General features: G+C 46.4%; 1 protein-coding gene across 1 annotated transcript; it reads right to left on the reverse strand.

The window, feature by feature from the left end:
* Window positions 1–2,279: 2,279 nt before the first annotated feature.
* COX7A2 (cytochrome c oxidase subunit 7A2) lies at window positions 2,280–7,635 on the reverse strand. Its single transcript, XM_006131941.4, has 4 exons — window positions 7,478–7,635; window positions 5,787–5,876; window positions 3,186–3,270; window positions 2,280–2,500 (listed from the first exon to the last, which is right to left on the reverse strand). Exons 1-4 carry the CDS (start codon window positions 7,493–7,495, stop codon window positions 2,442–2,444), a joined length of 252 nt encoding a protein of 83 aa, XP_006132003.1. The 5' UTR covers window positions 7,496–7,635; the 3' UTR covers window positions 2,280–2,441.
* Between the last annotated feature and the right edge of the window lie 8,915 nt (window positions 7,636–16,550).

A 16,550-nucleotide genomic window follows, 5' to 3' on the forward strand; every position in this document is an offset into this window, starting at 1 on the left:
AATGCTCTGAAAACAACATACAAAGGAGGCTGGCACCCAGATTCTGCATTCACTTTAGTTTAAGGACAGGAGGGAAGAAAAATGTTTAAAAACCTCAAACCTTTGCTTGTTGGTCATTAAAATCCGTTAAATTGTCTAAGTCTTGTACAAGTAGGCAAACAATAAATGTTTTATCAATTACAAAAATAAAGACTGAATAGAAGACTTTCCCAAATAAAAAGGAGTTATTGTTCTGGGATATTTTAACATGAAGGGCTCTTCCTACTAGTAGACATGTACCTTGTTCAAGATATTCCAATTCCTTTCCCACAGCAGCGATCAGACTGGCTACAAAACTGCTGTTTGGTTGCCTTGCTGGTGTAATTATGTACAGTGGAGGTAATTTTCTAACATACTTTTCTATTAGTTGAAGTACAGCAGTAGGCAATAGCATTTTTTTAGTTGCCTCCATGATACGGACATAAGCCAACAACATTAGTTTTCTGTTTATGTCCTACTACAACAGAAAACAATGGTTACTAAATGAAGTATAGGTCAGAAAAGTCCTAAGTGTCTACTATTGTAAAACAACTATAATTGCATTAGGGGAGCAGTACTGGATTTACAGCTCAGGCCATATAACTGTGCTGGACTTTCTTCCTTCAGATTCATTTATTGCTTTACACTATTATACCAAATCCTAGTATTGCTTCTACAGGTTGAATCTTCCTGTCCAGCACCCTTTGGACCCGAGCAGTCCTCACCAGGGAGTCTGCCGGACCAGGGGAGGTCAGGCTCCTCTCTGGGTTGTGGTGGGTCCCCAGAACCTAGGCTCCCCCCCGCTGCCAGACCCATGCTGGGGGTCTGCCTCCTCAGCCTGGGACTCTTCTCCTACACTGGCCCCACTGCCACTGGGGCTCCCAGATAAGAGCTCTCCAGGGCTAGATTCCCCACCCACTGCAGGATTAGCCCCTGCTAGCCCAGCTGAAGCTTCTCAGCACTACAGGATTCCCAGCTGGCTCACGCGCCTCCCCTCTGAGGCTCTCTGGTTCAGCAACATTCACCGTCCTTCCTGGTCCATCCTTCCTTATAGGCCACGGATGTTGCTGGACCAGAGAGTCCCGGCTTTGGGAGATTCAACCTGTAGTTGTGAACATGGGAACTAGTACTTTCCAGTTGTCTGCTCCTGAATCACCCTAAGCAGTTTAGCTACTTGAGGATAAGTCTGCTTCTATTTTAAAAATCTTATTGACGCAGATTATAGAAATCATACAATGAATTGATTTTTGCTCATTTCAACAGTAGTAAGAGATAAACACTTGTGTACTTGCACTGCTCACTTGAATTTCGTGGATTAGACAAACATGGTGTTTTACTAAGTGTTTAAGAAAACACGCCAAAACCACAAGAGATGTTAATTTAATCTAAAAAGAGTAAGGATGCATCTACACTGCACCCTTACCTCAAAATAAGCTACACAATTTGCACTATACAAATGGGGTAGCTTATTTTGAAATCTGGCACGTCTACACAGCGTGAAATTTCGAAATCAAGTGCTATTCTGAAACCTCCCTTAACACTCATGGAACAAGGGTTACAGGGATGCTGGAATAGCGCGCCCGTTATGTCGAAATCTATTCCAAAATAATGGGCTGCTTTAAAGATGTAAAATAGCTATTTTGGGATACTTCCAGTATCCCAAAATAGCTCCACAGTGTAGAAGCAACTTTCATCATCACTACAAAAACCACCATCACACACAGGCGCACACCATAGGCATACTGTGTTCCCTTGCAGGCTTAGTGATGCCATCTTAACTTGGTGAAGCATTGAGAAGGAAGATACTTTTACTGTTATTTCTAAAACACATAGGAAATGCTTGTCCTTCTGCAGTACTGTTCCTAGGTACTTTAAATATGTTATTTTAAAATAAAAAGTTTAAATATGGATTAAGTTTTCCAACTTGAATGATTTCTTCAATTCGGACTAGAGGTATAGTTAGACTCAAAACTTGTTACTGATTGAAGGATTTTATTCTTCCTGTAGATTACGTTAAGGGCTAACTAGCTTAGATATCAATTAAACTAGAAATCAAAGTTTGACACTTCACACTTTCTCCTGTATTTAAAACACTTTTTACTGAACTCTTCCTTTCCTGCACTTTATAGGCAAGATGAGTTCTTAAGCAGAGCACATGATGTAATCAACACAATCATATTTAATAAATACACATTGAATGTGTGGAGCCCGATCTCTAAAAAGATAGACTGTGTTTGACAGATTCCCAAATTACCACAAGATCATGTGAAAACTGCTTTATTTGTTGCAGTTAGCATGTTACAATAAATACTGATCCCAAAGATGAAACCAACCATTTATGACAAGGACAAGCAAGATCCCTGAAGAATTGCATGAAACTGGATAAGGAGATGCTAATTAAGGATGCATCTTGTAAACTGGAATCATTTCACTTTTTTGGGCATTGCAGCTACAATCAGCTCATAAACAGCATAGCATGTTCCTGAAATAGAAATAGACAAGATTATGTTTATAGAAAGGTACAAACTGAGCTGCAAGTTAGCCTTTATGGGGGGGGGGGGGGGGGAAGAGAGGGGAGAACCCTCATTCTTTGAGTATACATGATCCAAATAAGGACACAGACCTGACCTAAACCACACAGTAAGTGAGGGTATCTATAACCTCAATATTTCTCACTTAAGAACAGCCATACTGGGTCAGACCAAAGGTCCATCTAGCCTAGTATCTTGTCTGCCGACAGTGGCCAATACCAAATGTCCCAGAGGGAGAGATCTGAAAAGGTAATCCACAACTTGGCACACCGAATTAAATTTTACATGTTCTTCTCTTTTCAGGAGCAACTTCGGAGTATTTTTATATTGGACTTGTTTTGCTTTTATTTATTTAATTTAAAGGAAACACTGACATACCTATGTGGTATGACATACCTATGTGGTAACAGGTTAAACCAGGCTTCCAACAGATAAGATGAAGCCGAATCAAAGTTTAAAGTTTTGAATGTATGCTGCACTAACTTCGCTTGGCCTTCTTATGGTGTACAATTAACATTTTACATATATAGAGTTGTACGTGAGACTTCTCATTCACATTTTAAGAGACCATTACTTTTCAGGTTAAACAAGAAACATTAGACAAGAAACTTTAGACAGTTTTATATCAGACCTTACCAAAAACTGTTAGAGCCATGGTGGTTCTATACAGCAAACCATCTATTACTCCACCCTTCAGATGAACTGGTATTCCATTATCCTCCTAATGCAAACAAAAGATCCAGGACCATGAATAATCTATATACATATGTGGTTTTTAAATTTTAGACATTTTAAATTCAACAAACATTATGAGCTACAAATAATGTTTTTGGGAGCTGGGTAACCATATTATTCTTCCAAACACAGTTAGTTTATTATTTTTGAAGAATCTTTCTGGGCAATATGTTCCAACCAGTGTTCCCTCTAAGCTGTGCAGCTGCACAGGTGATTCATCAGCCCTGCCCACTCAGAGGCTCAGGACTCCATGCTCGGAGCTGACTGGGCAGGCCTGATGAATCACCTGTTCTACAGCACAGCTTAGAGGGAACACCAGTTTCAATATATTTTTAAGTAAATAATTTAAGAATCAAACTTGTCTTTTTTGCACCAGAAATTAGATACAACATTATAATGTTGTGGTTATTTGGAAATTGCACATGTCAGAATCTTTCATCCCATTATATTCAATGTATTGTGTTAACATCTTTCATTCACAAAATAATCAGCATCCAAGGTTCGCAAACTTCAACAAAATTTTATCCAGTGTAAGTTATGCTACTTGTGACATATCTGAGGATGTAAAAATTCAAAAACTCCACTAACAATATAACCAAAAGTCAACCATTTACACAGCTGAATTCCCCTGCAGGCTCCCAGCAGCTTTCAGGAGTTTAACCAGTGAGCTAACACTTATCTGTTAACTGTTTATTTGGTTACACTCCAACATCCCTAGGCAGAATGTTTAGTATCAGAACTCCCTAGATGAGTTTTCAGTTGACTAAATTATACAATTTTCATTCTAATGAAATAACATGGGAAATTAGGTAGGAAGAGCAGTCACTCATTCAATGAACGCCATAAGCAATCAGTGCCCCAAATCATCCAAAAAGAGAGCAGTCCAACAGGAAGTCATCCTTCCACCACTAAGCTGGCATATTAATTCTGATGGAAGCCATACCTCCTTCTGGGTTTGTAATATCACTTTCTATAAAAACTTTTCCTGGGAATTGCTCCAATCAAGTTCTAGGCAGTCTCAATATGGACTATTTTAAGAGATTTGATATGAATAAAATAGGGCTGTCAATTGACCTGCATTAACGCCTACAATGCAGGACAGGATTAAAGTGTTAAAAAAATTAACGTGTTAATTGCAGGTGTTAATACTGTGCTGCCTCTTTGAAGTGCTGCTCCAGCACTTCAAAGAGGCTTTGCAACATGGAACCAGGGATCAGCTGGAGTCCCCAGATGTTCCCTGGCACCTAATGTGCTGCCTCTTTAAAGTGCCAAAATGGCACTTCAAAGGTACTCTGGCTGATCACTGGCTCCGCTTATGCTGCCCCTTTGAAGTGCTGCTCCTGCGCCTTAAAGGGGCAGCGCTACATGGAGCCCAGGGTCAGCTGGGAAATACAGCTGATCCCGGGCTCCATGCAGTGCTGCCTTTTTGAAACACCACAGTGGCATTTCAAAGGGGATTTGAGCGTGATTCCATTTTTTAATCGCATGACAACCCTGGAATAAACGTTTCAGCTGATATGGCTGTAGGCTAAGCATTAAAACCCCACAATAATTTAAGTACAGAAATAGCAAACTTACTATTTACTGATATGTAAATTTGATGCCTTTTCCATGTGCTCTACATAAGTATCTACTTTTCTCCTCTCACACTTTCTACCTTCCATTTATTCTGTGAACACACTTTTCCTTTTGGGTACTATTTCATTTATCCCATCTGCTTAATATTTCAAGAAAGTGAAATAAATGCATATGTAAGGGAGTAGTCAACTACTTCTTTTCCCCTCCTCCGACCCTGCCTCTGTGTTTGAGGTAGCAAGGTGGGAGGAGGGAGGAGACAGGAGACTTAAAAGCCAGTTTCCCTCAGCACCATCTCTATGGTGCAAGGGGAGGGACAGAGCCGCAGCATCCTGGAGCCAGTGCAAACCAAGACTGTTCAGTGCTGGCTTGCACTGTCCCCGGAAGCTATCCTCACTGCAGCTCTGCTCTTACTAGGACTCTTTCTAGCCCGTAGGGACTCTTATTACATTTAAACTGCAGAGCCATCACGGGGATAGCTCCTAGGGACAGCATGATCTGGGATTGAACAGTTCAGCTCATGTTGGCTCTGGATCACTGTGGCTCTGCATTTTAAAATGCAGATGCGCAGCGGGGATAGCGAGTGCCCCCTCCCCCACTGACTAATCGATTAGCTGATTAACTGCAATTTAATAGACCTAATTTAAACTATGTAACACTATCACTCACAAAGTCAGATTCTACAACAGTTGACAGTCAAAAGATGCACCTTTTCCTCCCATGTACAGAACACTTCAATGATATGCACACTGCTCAATTTGAAACAGTTTTACAAATTATTCCCAAGTTTGGAAGTAGACCTTTTCTCTACTTATTCCTCTGGTTATCTAATGAAATACTAAAATTGAAGAACTACACAAAGTATAAATACATTCTAGCAAAGTTCTATTTGCAATAAATTACACAATGATCATGAATATTCAATACCTGAAAAATCTTCTGCATTTCTGGAACTCTGTTCTTAACTTGCCTGCGTGAAGCAGTGCTTATGGTTCTCTGGGAAATTTGACGAAGAGCCTAAAATTAAAACAAATAGCACCTCAAAAAAAAAGTTATAGCCAGCCACAACGAAGTGAAAGTTTTCCTAACTGTTTACAGCTTACACAATTCTAAACTTACAAGGATACGGGGCTCTCAGCTTTCCAAAGCTTGGTAAATACTTAACACTAACATAAGTCAACTGGAGGACTTGAATTTTTTTGTGATTTTATTTCCACTGCAATAAACTATTACTGTTTAACAGATAAAAGCAGAAGCTATAGTTGGATGCTTTCTGCTCCTGTTATATGCCAAAGAGCAGGCTTATGCTGCAATACTAAAGAACAACAACACTGTTAATCAGTTTCATTTTGTTGTGCTGAGTCATAAAAGACTATACAAGCATAGAATTTCATTTAATTGCCATAGCTCATAGAGAAAAAGTTACACTAATTGCAACAATTTCATCTTGGTCAGTTGTCCATTAAAATCACCTTTCAAATTATTTCAGCACTGAAGTCTCAGCCCTTTTCAGCCCTGTATTCCTGCATCTTCACTGTACACATAGGACCTCTAAAAGGCAAGACACCAAAGTTATGTCTACCCTCACTATGTGTCAGCTGTCTTGGGCTGTAAAACTATTTAATTGTTGTGATATAAAATGTTCACTTCTTTGCTACAATTCCTCTAACTGTAGCATCTGCCTTGGCTGGCACTTTGAAACCTTGACCCAGCAAGTGTGTTACCACCAATAACCAGATAGCTTAATTTCTCCAGCAGAATGCAGTTAACAAAGCTCAGAAATAGATGTGCAACAGACTGAAATAATGAAAAAGGATGTTCCCATGGCATGAACTTCCAAGCATCGTAGCTACATTCTTTCCATCTTCAGCACATGATAGAAGACCCTCCCTCCATTTTAACAGAGCTTTTCCATTACAAACGTTCGTGTGGATATTTATTTTACCTGGGAGAAACATCCAATAGCAATAGAGCCACTCTAAAAAGCTCAATGTCATTAAGCAAAGAACAGACAATAATTTTTCCCACTTCTACGAATAAAGACTATGTAACTCTTACACTTGTGCCTAAGAATCACTAAGATGAATCATTTATCATTTGAAAATTTTATCTATGGATTAAAAATTCCCTTTAAGAAGTAGCTCTTGCCTTTGAGGCCACGGTGCAGAGCACTGCACCCAGCTACAGACAAAAAAAGGCAAGACCACAGGCTGCCCACATGAGCCCCTACTAGAAAGTCTCAGCGTCGGCGTTCCCTGCTGGCTCCCCTGGGCATCACGGGCGAGGCGAAAAGCCAACGTGACTCGCGGCATCCCGGCAGGGGCCTCCCCCCAAGCCGCCAGCTTCCCTTGAAAGCGCAACAACCGCCGCAGCGGGCCCCGGGCGAACTGCGGGGATGGGGCCCCGCCCTGGAGCCGCTCGCGGCGAGACAGACCCGTCCGGGCTCCCCGCAGCTCTGAGGGCGCCACAGGGGCTCCAGGAACAGCCCGCGGCGCGGCCTGGGCGGCGGGACAGGCCCGGGCGCGCCGCCAGCGGAAGGGCAGGGGATGGCGGGGAGGGAAGGGCAGAAGCGCGGGGCCGAGGTGCCCGCCCGCCCGCGGAAGCCCGGCCCCGCTCACCAGCAGGTTCCGAAGCATCTTGGCTCTACTGGTCCCTTCACCTCGCACCAGCAACAAGGACACCGGAAGCGGAAATAACGCGCCTGCGCCTACGGCAGCGCGTGTCACAGAGAGGAGCCGGACGTAGCTGGAGCGGCAGATAGAGCGCCGCTGGTCACGTGCTACCCGCCCTTCCGCCGGAAACCCCCGTCTCCTCTCGGTTAGGGCTCCGGCGCCTGCGCAGTTCTCATGATTGGCCCTTCACAGAGTGCGCATGCGGCGGGGGCGCGCTGTAGCAGGCGGATGGAACGCTAGGTCAGCTGGGCTGCTAGGCTATGTCTACACACGCGGCTTCTTGCGGAGAAATATGCAAATGAGGCTAAGAGTGAAATATCGCCGAGCCTCATTTGCATACGTAATGAGCCGCCATTTTTGCAAAAGAGGCCTTTGTGCCAGAAGGAGCTGTCTACGCTGCCCCTTCTTGCGCAAGAAAAACCCTCTTGTGCAATGTCCTTAGGCCAGTTATTTTCAGGAATAACGTCATTGCCAAGAGGCTTTTTCTTGTGCAAGAAGGGGCAGTGTAGACAGCACCTTCTGGCACAAGAGCCTAGGTACTGCGGGCAGGACCCAAATTTTATATCCGCATCCCTACCTGCAAAAATGAGCTGCCAATATCCACATCCGTTAAATATCTGGACAGTTTCATTATGTTTCAATCTGTAAATCCTTCTCTGTGGAATACAGAAAATACCTTTTAGTAGGTACTTTAATCACATCGCCTCTCAAAAGCATTCCTTATAATGGAAAGAGCTCCTTAAAATTTGATCTGCATGATGCATGTGCTGTCAAAACCACTAGAGGGCTACTCTTAGAATGAGCAGAGTAGCAGGGAGGAGGCTGGACAGATGAGGTGGGAGATTAATATCAAAATCATTTTAAATTTAGGAGCATTGGCAACACTAATATTTCTCTCTCTCATACATTTACAAACCATATACAAGGGGAGTTAAAAATCAAAATTGACTAAAACAATTTAAAAAATATGTTTATTACTTTTGGCAGTTCTGACTTATGAGTATTGAATCTTTAGGACTGAAAATACTGCTAACAGTTCCTCAAAGACTAGATTGCATACAGTGTTTATCACAATGATTACATCACAATATGATCTTGTATTTAGCTGCAATAAAATACATTGTTCAAGAGTCTAAGCTTACTGTGGATCTAAATCATTCTGTAGAACCAACCTGTTTATATCAATATTTACTATTCCACCAATTTATGTCATCTGCAAATTTTACCAGAAATGAATTTATGTTCTCTTCCATTGTGAAACATACTGAATAGAATTGGGTCAAGAACAGGTCTCTATTGGAATACTTTGTCAAGAATTCAGGGCTTAACACCCCCCACCCCCTTGTAATGGTTTTACTCTATTCAACCCTCTGAACTTCAATAGAGTGACTGAGATTTATGTGGGTGTCAGTCAGAGGAGAATCTGACCCTTGGAATTAAAAGAAAATCCAGACTTGGAAAAATATGGAAAACTCGGGCATTCTTAACTCTGACTCCCAATAGTGGGTGGCACAATTCAACCACCCTTAACCCTGCCCTGCCCAAAATGACACCAGCTTCCCAATCTTAACTCCACCTTTTACATAATGGTGCCACCCAACCATCCTTAATTCAGACCTCTCTATGTAGCAACACCACTTGACCATCCTTAACTTTGTATAACATAGCAGTGTTACTGACATCCCTTAATTCTGCCCCCCATATTGACACTATTCACCACCCTTAATTCTGCCCTTCTCAGAGCAGTGCCAGCATTCCATCTGCCCTTCATTAATTTTTTCACAGCTTTGTTAGCTGTGTTATTTTGGGATTTTTTAAAATCTGACTTTGGCCATTGGACTAACAATCACTAGCTCTTGTATAACACATTCCATCAGTAGACTTCAAAGTGCTAGACAAAGGAGGCCTGTCCGAGTAGCCCCATTTTGCAAATGGGGAAACTAGGCACAAGGCATTGACGGGACTTGCACAAGATCACCCAGCAGGCCAGGAGGCCTCCCAAGTGCTTGTACAGTGCCTTGCCCACTACCTTTAACGACCTCACCATCTTCCAACTGGCAGCCTCTCTGTTGATACTGGGACCTTTCCCTCACTATCATCTCCCTGCTGCCAGCTTCTTCTGCATGAGGTTTAAGAAATCTGCAGTTGATGGCTCCTCTAGCTGCCATTGTGCTCTGAAGAGAAGTACCCTGAGCATCCCCGCCAAATGCGAACCTGGCTACTGTTGGCTACACAAGCTGCCACCCGCCACCCGCACCCTATGTCCAAAAAGTAACAATCAACTTTGCTTCACGCCCCCAATTGAGCCACATCTCTGTGGAGCAGTAGCATTTTGCTACCCCCAGTAGACTTCTAAGCTGTGTTTACTAGTTACTGTCCTGCCTGTTTATGCTGAGTTATCAGTGAAACATCCTGGTGGCTTTGATTCATTGTAGACAGTTTTCCAAATGGAGCTGCACCCAAAGCCTAGGTGTGCAACAAGTTTTCTAGGTTAGAAACAACACCGAAGTAGTTCATGATGCTGGGCTAGGCTCCCATCATCATATGGAATAGAATTTTATTCCCTGCCCTTTGAGTGAGGAAGGCTGGTCTGTAGCTATGGCGGCAACCTAACACTCTAGCTCTGTGTTCATTTCTGACTGCTACAGATGCCCGAGGTGCCCTTTGACAGATCAGCCTCTCCATGCCTTGGTAAAATCCTTCCCTCCAGATCTCTCTAGCCTCTGTGGACTCAGCTCTTTGACACAAGGGCTGGCTCTGTTTGCAGATGTGGTGTCTCATACAGGTCCTGGTCTTCATTCGGATAGGGGTGCTAACGTAGCTCCTGCAGGCAACTGAGCAGAGTCTGGGGAAGGACAGCCATGCTGGGGCATATGTGTCAATGGTTGCTCTCTCCTGAGACCCAGAGGTTACAGGGATGTACCTCTGAGCCAGGCCAGTGAGGGAATTGGACTGACTGGTTGCATCCCTACCCTGACAAATGGCCTGCTCCCATGGATGCTAGTGCAGTGTGTCACCTCTGTGAGTGGCTGGTCCACATGGAGGACAACAACCTAGTCTAGGTAATGGAGTTACTCCTTGGCTCACTTGGGAGCACTCTATGCTATGGATCTGAAGGTAGGTGGTTCAAATTCTGCTCAGAGCCCTTGCTAGGGCTTATTACAGCAGCTAGAGGTCAGGTATCAGAGGGCACCTAACCAGGTACTGGAAGGGTTCCCCACCCATCTGAGTGTGATACCTACCTGTTACTGCAGCAGAAACTCACTCAGAGATCCCCATAGCCTGTAGATAACAGCGCTGCATGAGCAGTCAGGAGCCAGGCCGATCTCTGCTCCTGGCCAACAAAAGTCACTCTGTGCAGATTGCATGAGGGCTCTGCAGCCAAAAGCAGCTGGAGCTGATGTGCTGAGCACTAGATTTTAGGAGGCTAGGGGATGTGCTCGTGTATGGAGCAGGCAATACCAAAGACCACAGTTAGGAAGCTGGGATTTCAGCCACCCAAGGAAAGGCAGTGCAGCATGCTGAGGGTCTTGCTATACAGGCAGTCCCCAAGTTACGCGGATCCGACGTACGTTGGATCTGCACTTACGAACGGTCTTTTCTCACCCCAGAACTCGCGGGCGGCGGGACCACCCAGATGCGCAGTAGTCCCACCCCCACGTCCTCCGAGGCGAGAAAAGCTGCTCCGGGTGTCCCTGGTCTGCTGAGGGGGTCTCCAGCAGACCAGGGACACCCCGAGCAAAGCCTTGGAGGCGGCGAGGTCCCACGCCTCCAAGGCTTTGCTCCGGGTGTCCCTGGTCTGCTCGGGGTGTCCCTGGTCTGCTGGGAGGAGCAAAGCCTTGGAGGCGTGGGACCCCGCCGCCTCTGCGGCTTTGCTCGGGGTGTCCCTGGTCTGCTGGGGACCCCTTCCAGCAGACCAGGGACACCCGGAGCAAAGCCACGGAGGCGGCGGGGTCCTTTCTTTTTCTGCTTTAAATGTAGGTTGTTTTTTTCTTTTTGTCTACTCATTTGAAGAAGTGGGTTGTGCCCACAAAAGCTCATGATACTATATAGTCTCTAATTTGCTATATGACCACTCATCTTTTTTTAATGTCATCCTGTATCATTTGACCTCTTCTTCAAAAGGGAACGAACAGGAATTTTGCATGCTCAGCCCCTCTAAGATGCAGGCCAATAAACTCAACAGGTCCGTATGTCCCTCAAGGGCCCCACTTTGTGGATATCCCACTTTCTAGGCATCCAACCTGATATGCCACGGAGCTAGCTGCAGAGGATTTGGGCACATATAACTCATACCACCACTTGGCTTCAACAGCATTTGCTGGCACTCAGAAGTCAGTGCCACCACTAGCAGTAGCACAGAAGGAAGTACGGAAAGATCCGGTATTGCCTCCCCTCCTTCTGCACTGCTGCTGGTGGTGGGGCTGCCTTCTTAGCTGGATGGCCATAGAGTAGTGGCTGCTGGCCAGGTGCCTGGCTCATATGGAAATATCACTGACTGCAGCAGCTTTGAAGAAAGGGCAGCATGTTGTGGTATTGCCCCTCTTCCCTCTGCGCTGCTGCTGCTGGTGGCACTGTCTTCCAAGGTGGGTGTCCTGCGAGCAGCCGCTTGTCTCTGGCCAGCTGCTACCCACAGCAGTGCAGAAGGAAGTGTCGCATGGGATGGTATTGCAATGCTTCTTTCTGCCTCACGGCTGGTGGCAGCACTGACTTCCAATAGGGGAGCCAGACAGAGGGTGCCACTGGCCCGGTGCCTACCTCAGAAGGCAGTGCCAGCATCATCAGCAGCAGCAGCACAAAAGAAAGGGTGGCTCTGCACAGTATTGCCACTCTTCCTTCTGCACCGTTGCTGGTGGTGGCTCTGCCTTTCAAGTTGAGCAGCCAGAAAGTCAGTGATGTCACCAGGAGCAGCATAGAAAGAAGACTGGCATGGTGTGGTACTGCCTCCTTTCCTTCTGTGCCATGGTTGATGGCAGCACTGAATTCCAAACTGGGAGACCGCAGAGCAGCAGCCTCTGGCCAGGCACCTACCTCAAAAGGCAGCACTTCTACCAGCAGCAGCACATAACAAAGGAGGGCATTTGATGGCATTGCTGTCCTCCCTTGTGCGCCACTGCTGGTGGCAGCTCTATCTTCTCCGGGCAGCTGTAAAGGCAGTGCACTACCAGCAATAGTGGAGAAGGAAGGGGGCATTGTACAGTATTGCCTTTCTTTCTTCTGTGCCACTGCTGGTAGGATCACAGCCTTCTACAGTGATTGGGAAGTGGTGGTAATTGGTCAGATGCCTCACCTGGATGGTAATCCTGCAGTCAGCAACAGAACGAAATGAAGGGTGGCAGGGTATGGTATTACCACCCTTCCTTCTGTGCCACTGCTGGGGGCAGCACCGCTTTCCATGCTCAGGTGCCAGAGAATGGCAGCTGCTGGTATCCCTTCCCCAGGTCAGAGGTCAACAGGACTACCAGCAGCAGCACAGAAGAAAGGGTGGGATGGTGTGTTGCTGCCACATTTCCTTTTGTACTGCTGCTTGTGGCTTTGCTGCCTTCTGAACTAAGTGGCCACAGAGCAATGTCCAGATGCCCAGCTAGCAGCAGCACAGAAAGAAGGGAGCCATTATATGGTATTGCCACCATTCCTCCCTCTATGCTACTGCTGGGGTTGGCTCTAACTTCTAAATTAGGTAGCAAGAGAGTCGGTTGCCAAGCTCCAAAGGCAGCCTCCACTAATAACAGCGCAGAAGGAAGGGTAGCAGAGTCTGCTATTGCTACCATTCCTTCCATGCCACTTCTGTTGCAGCACTGTGCAGGCCATCCAGCTCAGAAACCACCACCAGAGAAGGAAGGTTGGAATGATATTGTCTCCCTTCCTTCTGCACTGCTGATGGTGCTGGGGCTGCCTTCTGAGCTGGATGGCCACAGAGTGATGGCAACTGGCCAAGTGCCTAGTTCAGAAGTCAGCACCACTGCTAGCAAAAGCACAGAAGAAAGGATGGCATGTTATGGTACTGCTGTCCTTCCTTCTGGGCCACTGCTGGTGGCAGTTCTATCTTCTAATCTGGGTAGCTGGAAAGGCAATGCCACCAGCAGCAGCAGTGGAGAGGGAAGGGTGTAATGGTATGGTATTGCCTCCTTCCCTTCTGTGCCATTACTGGTATAGCCTGGGAAGGAGCTCTAGTGAAATTTAGGTGGGTCAGGCTGATGAGAAACTCTAAGTTGGTCCTCTCTGTCCCAAGTTACAATGGGTGGAACCATAGGATTCTCCCTCATGAGGGTCAGCAAGTGATTGGCAGCAATTACACTTTAACTCAGGAAATGAAACGGAAAACAATTGTATTGCTGGCCCAGGCCTGAGGCTATGTAGACACACAATGTGACCTGCATGCTGTGGGCAGCTTGTGAGCAGATAAGGGAGAGCTGCAGCAGTCAGGCACTCTGAGATTTCTCCTGCTACGTAGTGTTGGGTTACAGTCCCCCACAGGCCAGGACTGTATCTTGCTATGCAGTATGAGAAGATCTTTACACATTTATTATTAAAACAGTGCTGCGCAAAAAATTGGCCTGGGGGCTAGATCTGGCCAGACTTGCCTGCCAGGACCCTCAGGAAAACAGCTGTGTGGTTTGAAGCCACCTCTGGATCTGCAGGAAGGGGGAGGCTTTATGCTATCCTCCCCGCCCCCAGCCCAATCCTCAGCTCCGATTGGCCAGAAACAACGAGCCAACAGGAACTGACCCCTACCAATCTCTCAGCTCCTATTGGCTGGAAATAAGCGGCCAATAAGATCAGAGAAATTGGACTGGAGGATGGGAGCAGCAAAAGTCTCTTCCCCCTCCCATAGCCACCTGGGGTTTGCAGCTGCAGTTGTGATTTGGGGCTGCAGCAGGCAGGGAGTGCAGCCTGCCTTGGGGTGTTGCAGAGGTACACACCTCTGGCAACTCAGCCCCTCCTACACCCCAATTCCCTCCCCAGATCACCATCCAAACTCTCTTCACCTTGCTGCCCCAGGTCACAACTCCCTCCCAGACTCTGTACCCTCCTACACCCCTCCCCAGGCCAGAATCCTCTCTTGTACTCAAATGCTCTTCCAGACCTTGCAACCCAATTCCCTGCCAAGTCACCACCCACACCCTCCGTAGTCTGTATCCCTTTTCCCCCTTCTCTCAGGTCACAGCTCCCTCCCAGACTTTGCACCCCCTCCCAGTACCCCTCTCCCAGGCCAGAATCCTCTCCTGCACCCATACCCCCTCCCTGACCCTGTACCCCTATTCCCCTAACCTGGGTCACAACCCCCTCCTTTGCCTAAACTCCCTCTCAGACCTCACACTGTCTCCTGCACCCCAGTCCCTTACTCCATGCACCCTTCTGTGCCCAACCTCCATACTAGACCCTGTAGCCCCTCCACAGAAAAGCACAGTCCTTGATTACTTTCCAAAATATTGAAGTGGCCCCCCACCAAAAATTATTGCCCACACCTGATTTAAAATGTGCTAAAGCATCCACACACTTGAAAGGTCAGGGGTTGGGGAGCACCGTTTGAAGTGCGTTTGGGAAGGGGGAAATGCCATACACGGCGGAGGCTGAGGGGAACCTGTCACTCAGTACTGGGGAGAGTTAGTTACTGTCACTGATGTGCCTTGACCCCAGCAAGTCTTCCACCCCAGGAACCCGCAGTATGGAGCTCCATCTGCTCTCCCCCCCACCTCCAAAGACCCTGATCCCCCTGACTGCCTATCACTACCCCTGCTCCCACCCCAAAGCTTTTTGGTGTCCTTACCCCCGTTCCAAAGCCCCCAATTGCTCCTTCAGCCCCCAATCATCTGCTAGTCCAACCACCTTCCTTTCCTACCCCTTGCTCTTGCTCTACCAGCCCTGCCCCTGTAGCACCAGCCAACCCCTTTCTCCCCTCAATTGGGACATGATCACCACCTGCCTCTCTGCTGACTCGCTATCCACAAGCTCCAGCCACTTCCTCAGGGATGCTGGTGCCTGGAGCCAACTGCCATTGGCCCAGCCTCTGAAAGGGAATCAGGTCAATAAACCAGGAGACACACCAGGGGATGAAGGGGCTTTGCCTGCAGCTGGGCGAATGATCATTTCAGTGTAGAAGAGAAAAATCTAACTTGTTTGTGGTTGCCAGATGCCTGGTTTTCTACTGGAATGCCTGATTGAAAAGGGACCCTGCCAGCATTAAGCCAGGTCAGCTGTACAGTTATCCCTCATGGTTCTTTGTGATCAGCCACCAGTTTCTAATTTCTGGTATATACCTGTTACACAAGCATTCCTCTACTGATCAGAGACTTTTCCTGGTGCTCCCAATCTCTATTTACACAAAAGAGACAGTACAGTTGTGAACTGTTCTTTGGAAAACAAGCATTGAAGACATTAATAGCACCTCAAACTTTGTTAGGCACTCTTAAGCCTACTCCACATAGGCTCAACAATCCTACATTTTGGGGCATAAGACTACCAGAGAGAGGGGTTATTTCAGACATGGTCTCTTGGGCTAGTACCCTCTGTGAGTCCTTTACCTTGTTGCAGGTATGGCAGCTTGCAGTTAGCGATTTATATCCTGTCAGTGCAGCTGACCAATGCCCCATACCATAATATTCACAGTAAAACTATGTAGGGATACATTAATGTCTGCACGTCACTTGCTGCTAACATGTGCATCTGCTTCTCCCCAATGAGGTTCCTGAATAGTGAGCCTAATGCTGGCCTTCCTTGCTTCTACAGGTAAACTGACAAAGTTATAACCAAAACTGGGCAAGAGTACTCCAGGCCATGACTTCGTACCAGTACAACATACTCTACCTTCCCTGATACAAGGCCCATGCCATATATTGCCTTTTGACACAGGGCCTTCAAGTTTGAAGATGGTAATACAGAGCCATGGATCAAGCAAGTAGAGTTAACAACTCCCAGTTGGCCTGAGGTTCAAGTAACTTCTGAGGTGGGAGATGCTTGTAGAATCACTGCTTGAAATTGGATGGTTGCCCAAAAATCTGCTTGGTTACGATAGGCT

This window comes from Pelodiscus sinensis, chromosome 3, assembly GCF_049634645.1.
Source record: "Pelodiscus sinensis isolate JC-2024 chromosome 3, ASM4963464v1, whole genome shotgun sequence".
Lineage (NCBI taxonomy): Eukaryota > Metazoa > Chordata > Testudines > Trionychidae > Pelodiscus > Pelodiscus sinensis.

What these genes read in the sequence shown, in the direction of transcription:
- COX7A2 (XM_006131941.4), bottom strand. An exon ending in AAATGCAGAAGATTTTTCAG is followed by an intron (nt 3,271 to 5,786) that starts GTATTGAATATT and finishes TGTTTGCATTAG; the next exon opens with GAGGATAATGGAATACCAGT. An exon ending in CATGGCTCTAACAGTTTTTG is followed by an intron (nt 2,501 to 3,185) that starts GTAAGGTCTGAT and finishes TTTCTATTTCAG; the next exon opens with GAACATGCTATGCTGTTTAT.